Source organism: Convolutriloba macropyga, chromosome 9, assembly GCF_964194025.1.
Source record: "Convolutriloba macropyga chromosome 9, txConMacr16.3, whole genome shotgun sequence".
Lineage (NCBI taxonomy): Eukaryota > Metazoa > Xenacoelomorpha > Acoela > Convolutidae > Convolutriloba > Convolutriloba macropyga.
The window spans coordinates 66,945,784-66,964,074 of record NC_134476.1 but is presented as its reverse complement, the minus strand read 5'-3'; the positions used below and the strand labels follow the sequence as shown (position 1 = coordinate 66,964,074).

The window sequence follows — 18,291 nt, the reverse complement described above, 5'->3', positions numbered from 1 at the left end:
TTAAAAAAGTTTACTAAACCATGACTCAAGAATCAACACTAACTGGTCGAGCTAAGAATTAATTAAATTTAATATAATTTAATAAATAACCACACTCCAGGCAGTATTATAACAATTGTTAGACCCTCTGTTATTTGTTATGACTGTTATGGTTAATAAAGTGTTCTTTTTTATTTTGAAATGGTGACATGTGTGTATGCTCATTAAGTTGGTTTAACTTTGTGGTCAATTTTATTGATGTTGTTCCATTTTTCTTAATTTTCAGGTTAAATGTATCTACAAGCATATCAAAGGTCACCTCATCACTTGTTCATGTATGTGTAACTAAGTTCTTTAATAATTAATAGCAGCTGAGCTGCCTTTTCATTGAACTTATACGACTATTCCATAAAGGAGGATTATCATGGGCCGGTTGATGCTCTGGGTTATCCCGAGATCGAAATCAACTATTGTGTTGAAATCTCTCTCGTCAAATCCGCAAATCAAAGGTAACAGTTATTGATTTTTCTCTGTGGAAACTGCAGCTGAGGTTGATTATACTTAAAAGTTGTGATCCGAAAATATTGATTGACACGTTGAAGCAGGGGGAATTAGAATAATTGATTGCGCGGAGACTTTTCAAAACAATTTATTGGTTGGTAAATAGTTAATTAATTACAATTATTTTTGCAGTCAACATTCCTAAGTTATACCGTGAAATAGTAACAAACCAAGACAACCCCCAAAATTGAAAATGCCCCCCCCCCCCCGAAATTGAAAATGAACGTTATATGTAATCAATCTCAACATTGAATACATATAACGTTTCGTTTTACTTCTCCTTCTAAATCATAGGATCAGAAGAAAGAGTACACGAGACTTGGTTATAGTATGCCTTTTATGAACTAACAAATAAGGTTTATACTGTCATCAATAACTGCACAATTAGTTGGAATTGTGCCAATTGATCGATCGCTCTGTTTCCTATAATCAATTAATTGATTGCTCCATTTCAACCTTCGGACGCGTCTAGAGCTCTGAGCTCCTAGAGCTGCTCTCAGAGCGGGTCCTAGACTGCTCTTAGAGTGGCTCCTAGAGCCTAGCATATTGATATAATTTTGAAGTACAATGTGTTTTTTGGTAAATTTAAATATGTTTCATAGGGGGCTCACTGTTTTGTCCTTTGAGTGTATCTGTGATAACTCAGATGCTTCTGTTCTCGAATCATCCATACAACTGCCACGACTCAAGACATCCATACATCTGCCAAGACCATACAACCCCTTTACCGCTGGTCGGTTTTCAAGACCCTCTCCCGAGGCCTACAGTTATGTTGCCAAGGCCGCCTCGACGAGCTTCTTCTGGAAGCGAGAGCTCTGCAGTATAAACTGCGTAAGACCCCTAAAAACGGAAAAATTGGTGAAGTGAAACAGTTCAACAGCTTCATGGAAACCGGAGTCAGCAATAACTGCACAATTAGTTGGAATTGTGCCAATTGATCGATTGCTGTTTCCTATTATCAATTAATTGATTGCTCCATTTCAACCTTCGGACGCGTCTAGAGCTCTGAGCTCCTAGACTGCTCTTAGAGCGGATCCTAGAGCCTAGCATATTGATATAATTTTAAAGTACAGTGTGTTTTGCGGTAAATTTAAATATGTTTCACAGTGGGGGCTCACTGTTTTGTCCTTTGGGTGGATCTGTGATAACTCAGATGCTTCTGTTCTCGAATCATCCATACAACTGCCACGACTCAAGACATCCATACATCTGCCAAGACCATACAACCCCTTTACCGCCACGTGAAGAACTTTCATTGAAGGTTGCCGCAACCTTCAAGCAAAGTATCTTCCCCCACCTGTTTCTCCCTTGCGTGAAATCGGCCAACGAATGGTCAGTTTTCAAGACCCTCTCCCGACGTCTACAGTTATGGTGCCAAGGCCGCCTCACGAGCTTCTGGAAGCGAGAGATCTGCAGTATAAACTGCGTAAGACCCCTAAAAATGGAAAAATTGGTGAAGTGAAACAGTTCAACAACTTCATGGAAACCGGAGTTTCTCAAGGAGAAACACGCGACTCCTTCCCAAGTAAACCTCAATTACTCAATTACATTGTTGACCAAAACACGTTTGAATCGATCCCGTACCACCCCGCAATCTCCGAAAACATAGGCGCATCGGCAGTTAAAAAGGCAGCCTTGAAAACACATGGCCGCGACTGACCTTCACGTTTAGACGCAATCGAGTAGAAACGAATTTTCACTTGTTTCGAAGAAGTTTCAGCAAACATAGCGAAAACGGTAGCCAAAATTGCTATTCGTCTGGCAACTAAAAATTATCTGAAAATCAAATCTCTTGAAGCGTACAACGCATGATAGTCGCATCATAGGCAAATGCATCATCGATCGTTCAGAAAATGACCTACTTTTTTTGGGCGGCAACACACAACTTTGCCTAGGCCAAAAGTGCGGGATAGAAGACTCAATTCACTCTTTGCTATCGCAATATGAAAAACCTGAAAATGAAGCTGTTCTAATAGACGCAAAAAACGCCTTCAATTGCCTCAACCGTAACTTGGCAGTTCAAAATATCTAGAGAATTTGTCCCGCCTTGAGGTTTGTTGTTCAAAACTCATATTCAGCCCCGTCCGATTCATACATCGCAGATTAAACACTGCAGTGCCTAGAGGGCACAACTCAAGTGGACCCCATTGCTATGGCTATGTATGGCTTCCCTTGCTCAGGTTTGTCCAGAATACCCACAGTAGGACGAACTCTTTGGAGGACTTAATTTTCTTTCAAACAACACACTGAACATGGTAGCTGTTTCGGCTACACCGTGAACGCCCCGAAGTGTCAATTAATAGCAAATCAACCTGAGAGCTATTAATCATAGCTCTCAGGGTGTTTGAGAGGACGGCAGTTGAAATTGTTACGGCTGCCGTGTTCTAGGATCTGTAATAGGCAATGAGAAAGCCTATGAGACCATTAAGGTAACAACAGCTGGAAAGTATGCCAATTTGTTGAAAAATTAGGGCAAGTAGCAAAAACTTCGCATCAAAACGCTTACGCATGCCTCACAAGAGGCCTGCAACAAAAATTAAATTTCGTGTCAAGGACAACTTCAAACTCACGGAATATATTCACAGACGCGGAAGCCAACATCCGAACGCACGCCCTACCGTCGTTCTTGACTCTCTGGTGTCTCAATCCGCACGGCGATTGTATTCGCTAACAACCTGGTGGGCGGACTTAACATCAAAGAGCCAATAGATTACGAAACTGAGTACGCCGCTTTGCTGACCGCATGCGCTCCTCTTGAAGATGAGTGCAATTGCTTATCTCACACAAGAACGCATAACGCACGAAAAAACGAACCGCACGACTGAATGAAATTCGATCGCTTAAGAAGGATCATATGGAAAGCCTTCAGACCGAGCAACCCCATGTAATGGCTTCGGTAAAAGGAGCGTCGAACTGGCTCACAGCTCTACCTTTTAAACAGAAAGGTTTCACGCTAACGAAGACAGAATTTGGAGACCGGCTTTTCATTAGATAATATCGAGGCCAAAAATACGCCCATTAGTTGTCCATGTGGTGAAAAGCTCACCCTATCACATGCTCTCCAATGTGCGAAGGGTGAGTGTACACACAAGAGACACAACGAGATCCGAGACCCTTTCTAAGATCATGCATGACGTTTGTTATGTCGAGGTTGAGCCGACTCGTCAGTTGCTTCAAGGTGATTCTTTTATACACAAAACTACTAGCACTGATGAAAACTCGCGATTAAACATTCAAACGATTGGCCTATGGGGTCCAGGTTCAGCCGTTATTTTTTCAACGTGAAGATCTTTAACCCACTCGCCAAGCCATGCACGAAAACTCCGTGGAAGCGTACAATTATCATGAGTCGTTGAAGTGCCTCAAGTATGAACAACGAATACTTGACTTCGAGAAGAGTAATTTCGTTCCTCTCGTGTTTTCCTTCATGGGGGCGGAAAACCGTCCGAAACGCGCACTATAAAACAACTAGCTAGCAAAATTGCCAAAATGAAAGACGAATCATACTCGCATGCAATAACATACATACGAGAATAAGTGTTGCTCTCCGGCGCAGCGCTGTCATATGCCTCCGTGGTTCCAAACGGCCAACTGGCACTGATAGTTCATGCAGTGCCACAGTGCGGAAGAGGAGACTAGATTCATAACAATTTAGCTTATATAGAAATTCAATTCTCATGACGCAGCTCTTAGAGAGTTATAGTGCCTTGTCTTTAAATTTATATACGATGCAGTGATGTCTCATATTAGGGGATCACTACTCATCCATTGGATTGTCCTGTGCGTCTTAAGAGCAAACCGCCTTAAATAAATCTATATTAAAAAGACTGTCAGTCCTGTGAAAATCAATTGTTTGTCCTGTACCTTAATATAGAAAAAAGCTTTCTACAATGTACCCCATAAACTCCTTATCGAGAAAGTCAATAAATTTGGAGTCGGTGGAAAAGCCTTGAGGACCTTAATAAGCTATCTCGCGCGAACAAAAGGCAATACGTAAAATTGAGCGATAGCACCTTGCATTTACAAAACGTAACAAGCGTGGTACCGCAGTGATCCTTGCTTTTACTATTTACCCTTTATGTCGATGAACTGCCTGAAAAAATATTTCAATGTGATGTTTTTGCTACGTCAACGATTTTCATTGTTTTTTTTCTGGTCTTTTTCTGGTCTTGGCAAATTTCATCAAGACCTAATCAGAATTGATGATTGGTGCAAAATAAATAAAATGAATCTTATGGGAAGAAAGCTACTTCCTGCCAGTTAAAAACTGCGTCACGATCCGTTAATACAACTTAATGAGCGAACACTTGAGACAAAGCAGGAACAAATAGATCTTGTTAAATTAATGTCCACAAAAGGTGCCAGAAAGCCTGGAAGTCATTCTATCTCCTCAAACGAAATACGTCAATGGTAGCGAACACGTAAACAAAAGTCAATGCATGTCGGGTACGTGGTGCCTATCATCAGCCATGCGTCGCAGGCATGGTTCACAAATAAACTCGAAACAAAGGAGATAGAGCGAATCCAGAGAAAAACGGCCACTTGGATTTTATGGAATTGGGATACTAGCTACAAGAGAAGGTTAAACAAACTACAACTGCTTCTTTTATCAATGTATTTTGAGTTGCACGATATACTACTGCTGCTATTATTCCTTATGAACATCATCAAAAACATCAACTTGCCAATAAATTGCAATGCACTGAAGAATCAAAGAAAAACAACAAGGCAAAATGAGCTAATTGCAATTTGAAAACTTGCACCAAAAAGGCGGATGAGAACTTTTGCGAAATATCTAGTCAGCTAATAAGTCTAATCAGGAAAACTCCCAAGATACAAATTGAATGTTGACAAAATTTATCTAACTAAACTGTACTGAAATTTTTCGAAAATTGCTACTCATACGTCAACTATTGTTTGTAGTCTTTTTGCAATTGTGGAAGTTACAATCCTGTACAGAAAATCAGCTCAGCTGGCAAATAATTGGTGTAAACCCACGAGCCTGATGCTCAAAAGTCTAAACTTCTACTACTATACCCGCTTTTCTAATTATAGAATGGCTTGAAAAGGTGTTGGTTCTAGTGAAGGTTGTGGAATGTGGTTCTTTGGTGGTATGCGAAATTGTACTCGGGGTGTACAGTGTCGTTATATAGCAGAGAGGGGTCTATCTCTGTTTTCTAATATATCTTGTTTTCTGATGTTTTGATCTGTCTGGTTGCTCTAGGTGTCGCAAATTTTAGTTTTAATTTCGTCCATAAACTGATTAGTTTGTATTGGCTTAGTATGCGCTTTTTGTTTATTAACTTGTTCCGAACATCGTTATATGCGGGTAAATAGCTTTAGTTTACTTTGAACCAATTTTTACAATTTTTTTCCATTTGCATACCATACATTTTGGTTTGCATACCATTTTATACACTCGTTAACTAAATCGTAGAAAACGTTTAAATCGCAAAATTACATGACAAACTCTTTGAACAACATTTTCTCAACTATATCAATCTACTGAGAATATATGACGTATAGGATTTCTTTTGTAAGTATTCTTGTCATTGTTGATATGCTGAACATCAAAAGTTGGTTAGCAGCCGTTTACGAAGTAACAATTTTAAGTTGTGAGGCATCATTGGACTAATTTGTGGTGAAATATCTGAAACTGTGTTTATATCATTGATTCGCTAAACTAGTCCTCTTGCGTATGAAATTCACAAAAAAAACGCTACGTTCACTTACCAGAAAACCTATTGTAAAGTTGATGAACTTTACAATGGGTTTTCAATGGGTCATTCAAGTTTCGCAATAAAAAGAAAGTTCTCAAGATTTAATACGCTTCGAGGTTTGTTCAACTATGGTATTTTTGCTTTTTGTTAAACAATAGGGAGGGGAAAGATGTGAATAATTTGTGATCTTGTGGAAACTTTCTTTTCACTGATAGATAGACAGTTAGGATCATTCGTGTCTTATTTTTATTTATAGTGAAACGAACAGCTTAACGAACAACATCAATTAATAACCAGAAGATTAATGTATAATTAATAGCCGCCCTCATCTTCTCAGCCGGCTATTATTGCGCTCGTATTTTTTTTCACTTCGTCAAACTTTTTTTCGCTTTACCATTTTGCCGCTTTTTCGACATTTTGCGTGAAATCTTTTTGACTTCTTTGAGTCAGTATAAAAAATTGAGGTCAGAAGTAGAAACGGGATAAAGCCCAATTTTAGATGCCCGCTATTTGAACATCGTTCCTATAGGTCTTAGTTACCACCTCTAATGCTTATTGGTGTTGATAGTAGCCCCTGTAGCCTCTCTCTAAGAAACAGAAGTATGTTCAACTACGAAATGCCATCAAAATAAATCGGACTTAAAAAACATTTTTGTACAAAAATCTTTTTTTTTTCAATATATTATATTCGTTCAATCCCAATCGTGCTTATTGGAATCAACGGTTGCTATTTTCCGGCAATCTGCCGGGTATGTTTTTGATTATTTCATTAAATAAACTTTCGGTTATATTATTAATTTGCATGTTTGAAAAAATACTTTGATGGAGTTCGTCAACCTCACATTGGGTATCTGGTATTTATATTATTTGTCTGGTATTTAAATGGGGTATCTGATGTTTTATTGGTTATTCTACTGGTTAGTTACCGCTGCGTATTATCTGAGTTGCATAAAGACCACTTGTGTCCGGGAACATTGCTGTTAACATTAGTAGTGCAAAATGGGGTGGTCTACCGCACAGATATAGGATCCCTCCCTACCCAGTCTCGAACCTACGCCAAAATCACTCTATCTAACACCTAGAAAGCTGCCTACTCCCTTGAGCTACAAAACCCAAATACTGCTAACATTTTATCACTATTTACGGTTATTGGATTTTGTTATGTTTAATACATGGTAACACAACTTGCGATTGTTGGATTAATGCACAAATTCAGAAATTTTAAACGCGTTTAGCTACACAACATCAAATTAGCTTTAAAACAATTCAAAATACCGCAAATTCTAAGGCAACTTGGCCCAGATGGTACGTCATTATGGCCAACTGGGCTAAGTTGCCTTCTTGTAACCAGAATTACTTTTTATCATGATTGAACAAACAATGCTATCACAATTTTGGAATTTTATCTGAGTTCGAATAAATAAGCCACCCTATAAATACTAAGCACCAAAACTTACAATCATTCAATTTCAGCAGTTACCATGAATAGCTGTCCAGAAATTTCAGATAATTTTCGGTTCATAGTCTACAGTGCTCAAGTCCTCATTCCCTCTCAGTTTCCGTTCGATTCAAACAGCAATAGACACAAGACCGACCAACGCGAGGCCAGTCAGACAACCCAAGTTCAGCCAAAAGGCCTTGCACACTGGATTGATCAGTTCACAGAATGGCAATTTGCTGTTGTTAACCATGAGCCAGAAAAGACTCAACAGCATTTCAGATGGTGCGACGACATCTCATTTGAGCACCAACACATTCTGGTCTATACAATCGATAATCCAAAACATATGGAGAAGATTATTAAATCCTATATTCGCCATGAAAGCAAAATCCTCTTTGAGATCAAGGCAAGAATTTTTGCACCATCAAGCGCGTTTCAGACGTTCAATCAGCAATTCTTGCGTCTCAACATATCAGACATTACAAGACGGGGAGACATCTTCGAGCAATTCACAAGAAACGCTGATAACGTAAGGGACATTTCACCCAAAAGATGTAGCGCAATGGAGACAGTGTGGTAAATTGAACGATCTTGCCCAAATCGGCGATTAGAGCCAGCAGGCATGACGGAGTATCAGAGAAGAATTCTGACGAAAATTGAAAGCCTTGAGAGTACCGATTCTCCGTTCAAGAACACTTTAGAAGACTACATTGATATATTGGCGACTGGCTGGGGATCAATTTACAGATCGGATCACTCGGTCTACTTGGAAGTTCAATGTGGAATGAATAATGCGCAGCGTACTTGCTGGGAATGTTGGGACGCTCCTTTAGAGGAGGACTGGGAGAACAAGGCGCGCAAAGAAGAGGTGGAAAATTCCGATGAATCATCTAAACAAAAAAAGAAAAACTGATAAAAGAAACTGTAACTCTAAACACCATTTTCTTTATATACACTCTGTAAATCAGTAGGTTGGGGCATTTGAATGATAAACATTCCTGATATTAATAAAGTATTGAACAACTTTGAAATTGTTTCCAAGCATTTTCCTAGGAACAAAACAACAAAGAATGCCTTTTTGGCAGTTTGTATGTTCATTGAACCAAATTCTGATCTCCAGGTCATCAACAAACTGGCCCCACATGGTGAATTGATAGGACCTGGTGATAGCAGACTTCATAAATATCTCAAGCATTTGAAAATTTTGAGAACGCATGCTGCATTTCATGATGCCTTTGGGTTCATAAAGAACAATACGCAACAGGGCCCGGCTATGTATACATTGTTTCAAACATTCCTAGCCATTTTCTGTGCGGGCACGTTACCGGTGTTCTTTTTTGGACAATATTCAAACTAGTTTTTCGGTCCTATTTTGATGCGTTGCCATTTTAGATGACTAGCAATAACTTAGATAACTTTACACTGCATATTTCAAAACTCGCAGCTTTGCAATTTTTAAACAAAAATCGGAATGAAGAAATTATTTTGCGGAAACTGTGTTGGAAAAAGGTGGGTCAGAGATGTGTTCCCGTTCAAACCGAAATTGATCTTACTCGAGATGAAATTGAACTGCTAATTGAGGCAGCTAAACTGTTGGAATACTTTGTCGCTATATCACAGCAATCGAATAAGACGCCAACACCTGAGCCACCGCCGAGGAGTACACTATAGTCATGGCCGACTCACCGGATTGTCAGTTGGATTTTGCCAGTAAGGTTATTTTTGATGATAACAATGAGGAGCGCCCACCGTGGAAACTGTTTGGAAGCATTGAAAGATCTTTGGTATTTTACAGTATTCACATCTTTCTTTTGATTGGAGCGATTGCAACGAGCCTTTGCTTTCTGTTCATCAATAAGTTCTCAACCGAAAGACCAGAAATTTGGTCGCTTTTAGCATTTAGTATTGGCTGTTTTCCCACACCCAAATGAATAAAGTTATTGTAACGGAACCTCATTTGATGATGGTGGTCGTCGGACCCAGTGGATCAGGAAAAACACGCCTGGTTGCAGATATCCTCATCAAACAAGAACGTTTATTTTCTCCCAACTTTGACAAAGTGACATATGTATATCAGCATTGGCAAAAAGTTTATACAGAGCTTGCCAATATTCTTGACACAAAAATAAGTTTCATTCATGGACTTGATTGGAGCAAAATCAACTCCACTCATGAGAAAAATCGTCAACTAGTGGTTTTCGACGATGTGTACAATGAAGCCAGCGAACAAGAAGAATTTTTAAACCTAGTTATTTCTGGTCGCCATCAAAACAGACACGCAATTTTATTGAAGCCTAATTTGTATCAAAAAAGTAAAAACTCAAAAACAATCGATCTTAATGTTACGCATATGCTTCTGCTGAAAAACCCCAGAGATATTATACAAATTGACGTTCGTGGCCGTCAATTGGGCAGCCGTAATCTTGTATTGTCAGCGTATAAAACTGCAACCAAGGAACCATTTGGACATTTGTTGATTGACCTGGATCCTCGATGCTGTGAGCAGCTACGGTTATGTTCAAACTTGACGGACATTTTTACAATATTTTACAGTTCACAAACCTTAGATAATAAAATTCAACTCGATGAATCATTCACATCATCTGACTACTTTCAAACTGCTTATGGGCTTCAAACCTGTATTGAAGCGTTTCGCAATTCTCCATCTTCATAATGAGTTTATAAATTTTCTACTGGACTGTATTTATAACATTGTTCATGGGAATGTCTCATTAGCTCAAACTACTTTAAATGAGAGCAAATTAAAAAAATTTAAAAACATTTTAACATTTGTTTGTAATAAGAAAGTGAAGTTCAGTCAGAAACAAAAACTTCTCGCAACCAATCAGGGATTGCAGCTAATTAAAATAATTTATGAGCCCGTTCAAAATCATTTTAAAGATGAGCAAGCAAACTAAAGTAGAAACAAAAAAGTTTTTACTTATTTCATTACAAACCTATAACGAGCTGTTGAACGGAAACAAAACAGTACAAGATAGCCAGACCTCAACCTCCACCACTAAAGAATACTTACTTTCTCACAGCAACAAAAACAACGAAACAGACGTTGCAGCTCAATTGAGTGTTGCAGCCACCCTCAATCAAGTACCTAAGCCTGGTGGGGCAAACTAAGAAACAGATGAAATGATAGCTAGGGAACATCAGCAAAATATTTTGAGTTCGGACGAAGCAAACGAAATAGTAGAACAATTATTATCAACTGGACTGTCAAGTGGGAAAATTGAAAAATCAAAAGCAATAATCAAATTGTTGCAGAAATCAGAAACAATAGCAATTGACAAGCAAACAGGAAAATTACAAAACAAATTTGAGGACCTCCATCAGACAGCAATTTATTTCAACTTTTGATGAACATTCAGCATCCCACAAAAAAATTTTCACCTGCAGACCTTGAATTGATTAGAGCATTGAAAATTGCTCAACACTTAGTTGCAAATACAAACGCCAAGGCAGTCAGCCCTAAACTTACGAGAGATTCGAACACCACATGGCTTTCCATGTTTTCTCCCAGATACTGAACATCTCAACACTACACCTTCTTATTGAATTGCTCCTAATACTTGCCGGAGTGGAGAGAAACCCGGGACCAGCTAGGAAACTCAAATGTGGAAGCTGCAAGAAACTTTTGGGGAAAAGTACAAAAAAAACGACCGCTTCTCTACTGCACAATATGCGGTTGGGTGCATTACCAGTGCTCTGGCTTACAAAATGTAAATGACTACAACAGCAAAACTTTTACTTGCACAAAATGCAGACATGAAAGGGTAATCTCATCAGCAATCACCCATAGCAGTGGCCTACAAACTGCACAAAAATTCTATACCAACTCAAACTACCCCTCAGCCTACGGCAGTGTCAATAGATTGATAAAAGAAACCGGACTAAAGCGGAAAACTGTAGAGACCTATCTGAAAACAAACTAAACATACACCAAGTTCAAACAAACTAGGCACCGTTTTCCCCGACTGAAGGTGCAATCATACCGCTTGAATGAAATTTGGTCCCTTGATCTCGCAGATATGCAATCACTATCTGCCGACAACCGAAACACCAGATATTTACTAGTCACTGTGGACACATTAAGTCGTTTCCTGCGTGTTAAACCAATGAAAAACAAATACGCCACCACAACTAGGAGAGCTTTTGCAACAATGACAACAAAAATCAGACCAGAGAAACTGTGGACTGACGATGGGAAGGAATTTTTAGGCTCTTTCAAACAGTTTTGCGAACAGAAAAATATAATTCTCTATCAAACTAGAAACGAAAAGAAAAGCGCTTTTGCAGAACGAAACATCCGATCAATCAAGTCTCTGATTTACAAGTACTTGAATGAAAACCATGCAAGCAGCTACATAGATAACCTACAAAACGTTGTCAATGTAATCAACTGGCGTGTAAACAGAGTGACTGGTCTCGCTCCAAAAAAAAGTGACCAAGCAACATACAAGCTTCTTGGTATCCCTCACATTGAACGAGAAGATCCAAAAACCAAAATTTTCAGTTGGTGAAACGGTTCGGATAAAGAGAAATATTAAAACCTTTCATCGTGGTTATCAGATACAATTCAGTCACGAGATATTTCAAATAGATAAGGTCCTCACACTCAACCCTTCAACATACCGTGTAGTTACCATGAAACAAGTGAAGCGATAGACGGCAGATTTTACGAAGCTGAACTAACAAAATATTCAGAAATTTAATATGACATCATTAGACAGCCTTAGAAGTTTCACAATAAATTTAATTTCAAACTCGTCCACAAACACTTACCCCGGCAACACAATGGCATCTTTTACCAACTTGATGCCAAAAACAATTGATCTCAACAAAAAATTTGGCCGCTGGCAAGTGGCATTGCTCGAAATTTCATGGCCCGCTAAATTTTAAAACTTTACACAAGGATTACTAGAAACTTATGGGGAATCAGAGTCCTCTGAAGATGATAACGATGATGGCGATAAGGTAATAGAGCCAACAAGTGCTGACGAGCTCTACGTTGACATAAAACCGTCGTCAGCGTCGACCTACAGGTGCGATGGAAAGTCCTGCGAAAATTTCCAACTCTTGATGCACAATTGACACCGGCTACTACCCATCGATTGATCATTTGATGAGGAAAATTTTTGCTAAGAGTTTTCGATCAAGACACGCAACTGATTGGCCTTACAATTGGTGTATATCAAGTCACAGTCAAAAGCTTAAAATATTGCCACGAGGTCACCAAAAAGATGATTTCCAGTCTACAGAAAACGAGGAGGACGGTTTTCTGACAGCCGCCAGCTCAAGTGAAGATGAAGGCCAACAGACATGGAACGGAACAAAACCCTTTCAAACACCATCCAGTATAGAACTCATTTCCAGTGACCTTCAAAATATTCTCGGTACAGACATTCATAAAGTTGGCGTCAACCCAAAATTTCCAGTTGACATTTCAGGTGGGCGCCATACAATGTTTGTCTATTGTGACCTCATGCAGGTTGAAATACTGGGCAACACTTTCACATCACTTCTTAGATCAATTGCGATCAATAGTACATCAAATAGGAAACTAGACGAGGTAGCAACTATTTGTCACCAATCCTTCTCAAACCTGCAGTGGAAAGATGTAGTCAAGTCATCATTTCAATCAATAACCATAACTATTCGCGATGAAACATGCCAACTTATGCCTTTTATCAATAGGTCGCATTTGGCTGACTCTGAAATTCCAACTTTTGCCGCAATAAAAATCGACTTTTGCCGCAATAGAAAACATTCCTAGCCATTTTCTGTGCGGGCACGTTACCGGTGTTCTTTTTTGGACACTATTCAAACTAGTTTTTCGGTCCTATTTTGATGCGTTGCCATTTTAGATGACTAGCAATAACTTAGATAACTTTACACTGCATATTTCAAAACTTCGCAGCTTTGCAATTTTAAACAAAAATCGGAATGAAGAAATTATTTTGCGGAAACTGTGTTGGAAAAAGGTGGGTCAGAGATGTGTTCCCGTTCAAACCGAAATTGATCTTACTCGAGATGAAATCGAACTGCTAATTGAGGCAGCTAAACTGTTGGAATACTTTGTCGCTATATCACAGCAATCGAATAAGACGCCAACACCTGAGCCACCGCCGAGGAGTACACTATAGTCATGGCCGACTCACCGGATTGTCAGTTGGATTTTGCCAGTAAGGTTATTTTTGATGATAACAATGAGGAGCGCCCACCGTGGAAACTGTTTGGAAACATTGAAAGATCTTTGGTATTTTACAGTATTCACATCTTTCTTTTGATTGGAGCGATTGCAACGAGCCTTTGCTTTCTGTTCATCAATAAGTTCTCAACCGAAAGACCAGAAATTTGGTCGCTTTTAGCATTTAGTATTGGCTGTTTTCCCACACCCAAATGAATAAAGTTATTGTAACGGAACCTCATTTGATGATGGTGGTCGTCGGACCCAGTGGATCAGGAAAAACACGCCTGGTTGCAGATATCCTCATCAAACAAGAACGTTTATTTTCTCCCAACTTTGACAAAGTGACATATGTATATCAGCATTGGCAAAAAGTTTATACAGAGCTTGCCAATATTCTTGACACAAAAATAAGTTTCATTCATGGACTTGATTGGAGCAAAATCAACTCCACTCATGAGAAAAATCGTCAACTAGTGGTTTTCGACGATGTGTACAATGAAGCCAGCGAACAAGAAGAATTTTTAAACCTAGTTATTTCTGGTCGCCATCAAAACAGACACGCAATTTTATTGAAGCATAATTTGTATCAAAAAAGTAAAAACTCAAAAACAATCGATCTTAATGTTACGCATATGCTTTTGCTGAAAAACCCCAGAGATATTATACAAATTCACGTTCTTGGCCGTCAATTGGGCAGCCGTAATCTTTTATTTTCAGCGTATAAAACTGCAACCAAGGAACCATTTGGACATTTGTTGATTGACCTGGATCCTCGATGCTGTGAGCAGCTACGGTTATGTTCAAACTTGACGGACATTTTTACAATATTTTACAGTTCACAAACTTTAGATAATAAAATTCAATTCGATGAATCATTCACATCATCTGACTACTTTCAAACTGCTTATGGGCTTCAAACCTGTATTGAAGCGTTTCGCAATTCTCCATCTTCATAATGAGTTTATAAAGTTTCTACTGGACTGTATTTATAACATTGTTCATGGGAATGTCTCATTAGCTCAAACTACTTTAAATGAGAGCAAATTAAAAAAAATTAAAAACATTTTAACATTTGTTTGTAATAAGAAAGTGAAGTTCAGTCAGAAACAAAAACTTCTCGCAACCAATCAGGGATTGTAGCTAATTAAAATAATTTATGAGCCCGTTCAAAATCATTTTAAAGATGAGCAAGCAAACTAAAGTAGAAGCAAAAAAGTTTTTACTTATTTCATTACAAACCTATAACGAGCTCTTGAACGGAAACAAAACAGTACAAGATAGCCAGACCTCAACCTCCACCACTAAAGAATACTTACTTTCTCACAGCAACAAAAACAACGAAACAGACGTTGCAGCTCAATTGAGTGTTGCAGCCACCCTCAATCAAGTACCTAAGCCTGGTGGGGCAAACCAAGAAACAGATGAAATGATAGCTAGGGAACATCAGCAAAATAATTTGAGTTCGGACGAAGCAAACGAAATAGTAGAACAATTATTATCAACTGGACTGTCAAGTGGGAAAATTGAAAAATCAAAAACAATAATCAAATTGTTGCCGAAATCAGAAACAATAGCAATTGACAAGCAAACAGGAAAATTACAAAACAACTCCATCAGACAGCAATTTATTTCAACTTTTGATGAACATTCAGCATCCCACAAAAAAATTTTCACCTGCAGACCTTGAATTGATTAGAGCATTGAAAATTGCTCAACACTTAGTTGCAAATACAAACGCCAAGGCAGTCAGCCCTAAACTTACGAGAGATTCGAACACAACATAGCTTTCCATGTTTTCTCCCAGATACTGAACATCTCAACACTACACCTTCTTATTGAATTGCACCTAATACTTGCCGGAGTGGAGAGAAACCCGGGACCAGCCAGGAAACTCAAATGTGGAAGATGCAAGAAACTTTTGGGGAAAAGTACAAAAAAAACGACCGCTTTTCTACTGCACATCCAGTGCTCTGGCTTACAAAATGTAAATGACTACAACAGCAAAACTTTTACTTGCACAAAATGCAGAAATGAAAGGGTAATCTCATCAGCAATCACCCATAGCAGTGGCCTACAAACTGCACAAAAATTCTATACCATTTCAAACTACCCCTCAGCCTACGGCAGTGTCAATAGATTGATAAAAGAAACCGGACTAAAGCGGAAAACTGTAGAGACCTATCTGAAAACAAACTAAACATACACCAAGTTCAAACAAACTAGGCACCGTTTTCCCCGACTGAAGGTGCAATCATACCGCTTGAATGAAATTTGTTCCCTTGATCTCTCAGATATGCAATCACTCTGCCGACAACCGAAACACCAGATATTTACTAGTCGCTGTGGACACATTAAGTCGTTTCCTGCGTGTTAAACCAATGAAAAACAAATACGCCACCACAACTAGGAGAGCTTTTGCAACAATGACAACAAAAATCAGACCAGAGAAACTGTGGACTGACGATGGGAAGGAATTTTTAGGCTCTTTCAAACAGTTTTGCGAACAGAAAAATATAATTCTCTATCAAACTAGAAACGAAAAGAAAAGCGCTTTTTGCAGAACGAAACATCCGATCAATCAAGTCTCTGATTTACAAGTACTTGAATGAAAACCATGCAAGCAGCTACATAGATAACCTACAAAACGTTGTCAATATAATCAACTCGCGTGTAAACAGAGTGACTGGTCTCGCTCCAAAAAAAGTGACCAAGCAACATACAAGATTCTTGGTATCCCTCACATTGAACGAGAAGATCCAAAAACCAAAGTTTTCAGTTGGTGAAACGGTTCGGGTAAAGAGAAATATTAACACCTTTCATCGTGGTTATCAGATACAATTCAGTCACGAGATATTTCGAATAGATAAGGTCCTCACACTCAACCCTCCAACATACCGTGTAGTTACCCATGAAACAAGTGAAGCGATAGACGGCAGATTTTACGAAGCTGAACTAACAAAATATTCAGAGATTTAATATGACATCATTAGACAGCCTTAAAGTTTCACAATAAATTTAATTTCAAACTCGTCCACAAACACTTACCCCGGCAACACAATGGCATCTTTTACCAACTTGATGCCAAAAACAATTGATCGCAACAAAAAATTTGGCCGCTGGCAAGTGGCATTGCTCGAAATTTCATGGCCCGCTAAATTTCAAAACGTTACACAAGGATTACTAGAAACTTATGGTGAATCAGAGTCCTCTGAAGATGATAACGATGATCATGACGATGATGGCGATAAGATAATAGAGCCAACAAGTGCTGACGAGCTCTACGTTGACATAGGCCGTCGTCAGCGTCGACCTACAGGTGCGATGGAAAGTCCTGCGAAAATTTCCAACTCGAGATGCACAATTGACACCGGCTACTACCCATCGGTTGATCATTTGATGAGGAAAGTTTTTGCTAAGAGTTTTCGATCAAGACACGCAACTGATTGGCCTTACAATTGGTGTATATCAAGTCACAGTCAAAAGCTAAAAATATTGCCACGAGGTCACCAAAAAGATGATTTCCAGTCTACAGAAAACGAGGAGGACGGTTTTCTGACAGCCGCCAGCTCAAGTGAAGATGAAGGCCAACAGACATGGAACGGAACAAAACCCTTTCAAACACCATCCAGTATAGAACTCATTTCCAGTGACCTTCAAAATATTCTTGTTACAGACATTCTTAAAGTTGGCGTCAACCCAAAATTTCCAGTTGACATTTCAGGTGGGCGCCATACAATGTTTGTCTATTGTGACCTCATGCAGGATGAAATACTGGGCAACACTTTCACATCACTTCTTAGATCAATTGCAATCAATAGTACATCAAATAGGAAACTAGACGAGGTAGCAACTATTTGTCACCAATCCTTCTCAAACCTGCAGTGGAAAGATGTAGTCAAGTCATCATTTCAATCAATAACCATAACTATTCGCGATGAAACATGCCAACTTATGCCTTTTCTATCAATAGGTCGCAGCTGGCTGACTCTGAAATTCCAACTTTTGCCGCAATAAAAATCATTTATCCCATTACGAACACAAAAAGCAGTCGCTCATGGACGCACATTACGACGCTCAAATTTCAAGAAATCAAGACAATTTTGTTACCCATGTAGGCCCTGCCAGACAATTTGGTTCAGGTGCCGCTGGTCTTGGTGCTCTAGCTGTGCATATTGGCCGTTGCACATTACCTCTTTTGAAAAAATACGCGTTGCCGATTGCCAAGAAGGTTGGAGGGAATCTTGTCAGTGCAGCAATTCCAGAAATTGGTCAGATGATAGCCGGAAAAAAGAAGCTAAAAGCTGTTGCGAAAGATTCGATCAAAAAATCAGTTTCAAAAACAATCTCGGTCTCCGTGAAGCCGTCCCGCTCGCGTGCGGCGCCGAAAG

At 39.1% G+C, this 18,291-nt stretch overlaps 1 protein-coding gene across 1 annotated transcript in view; it reads left to right on the top strand.

The window, feature by feature from the left end:
• Positions 1-269: 269 nt before the first annotated feature.
• The window catches only part of LOC142345551 (uncharacterized), a 31,024-nt gene continuing 13,002 nt past the window's right edge, over positions 270-18,291 (top strand). The window contains exon 1 of the mRNA XM_075397639.1: positions 270-488. Coding sequence (XP_075253754.1) covers positions 404-488 — 85 coding nt within the window. The 5' untranslated portion in view covers positions 270-403. The remainder of the gene's footprint in view (positions 489-18,291) is intronic.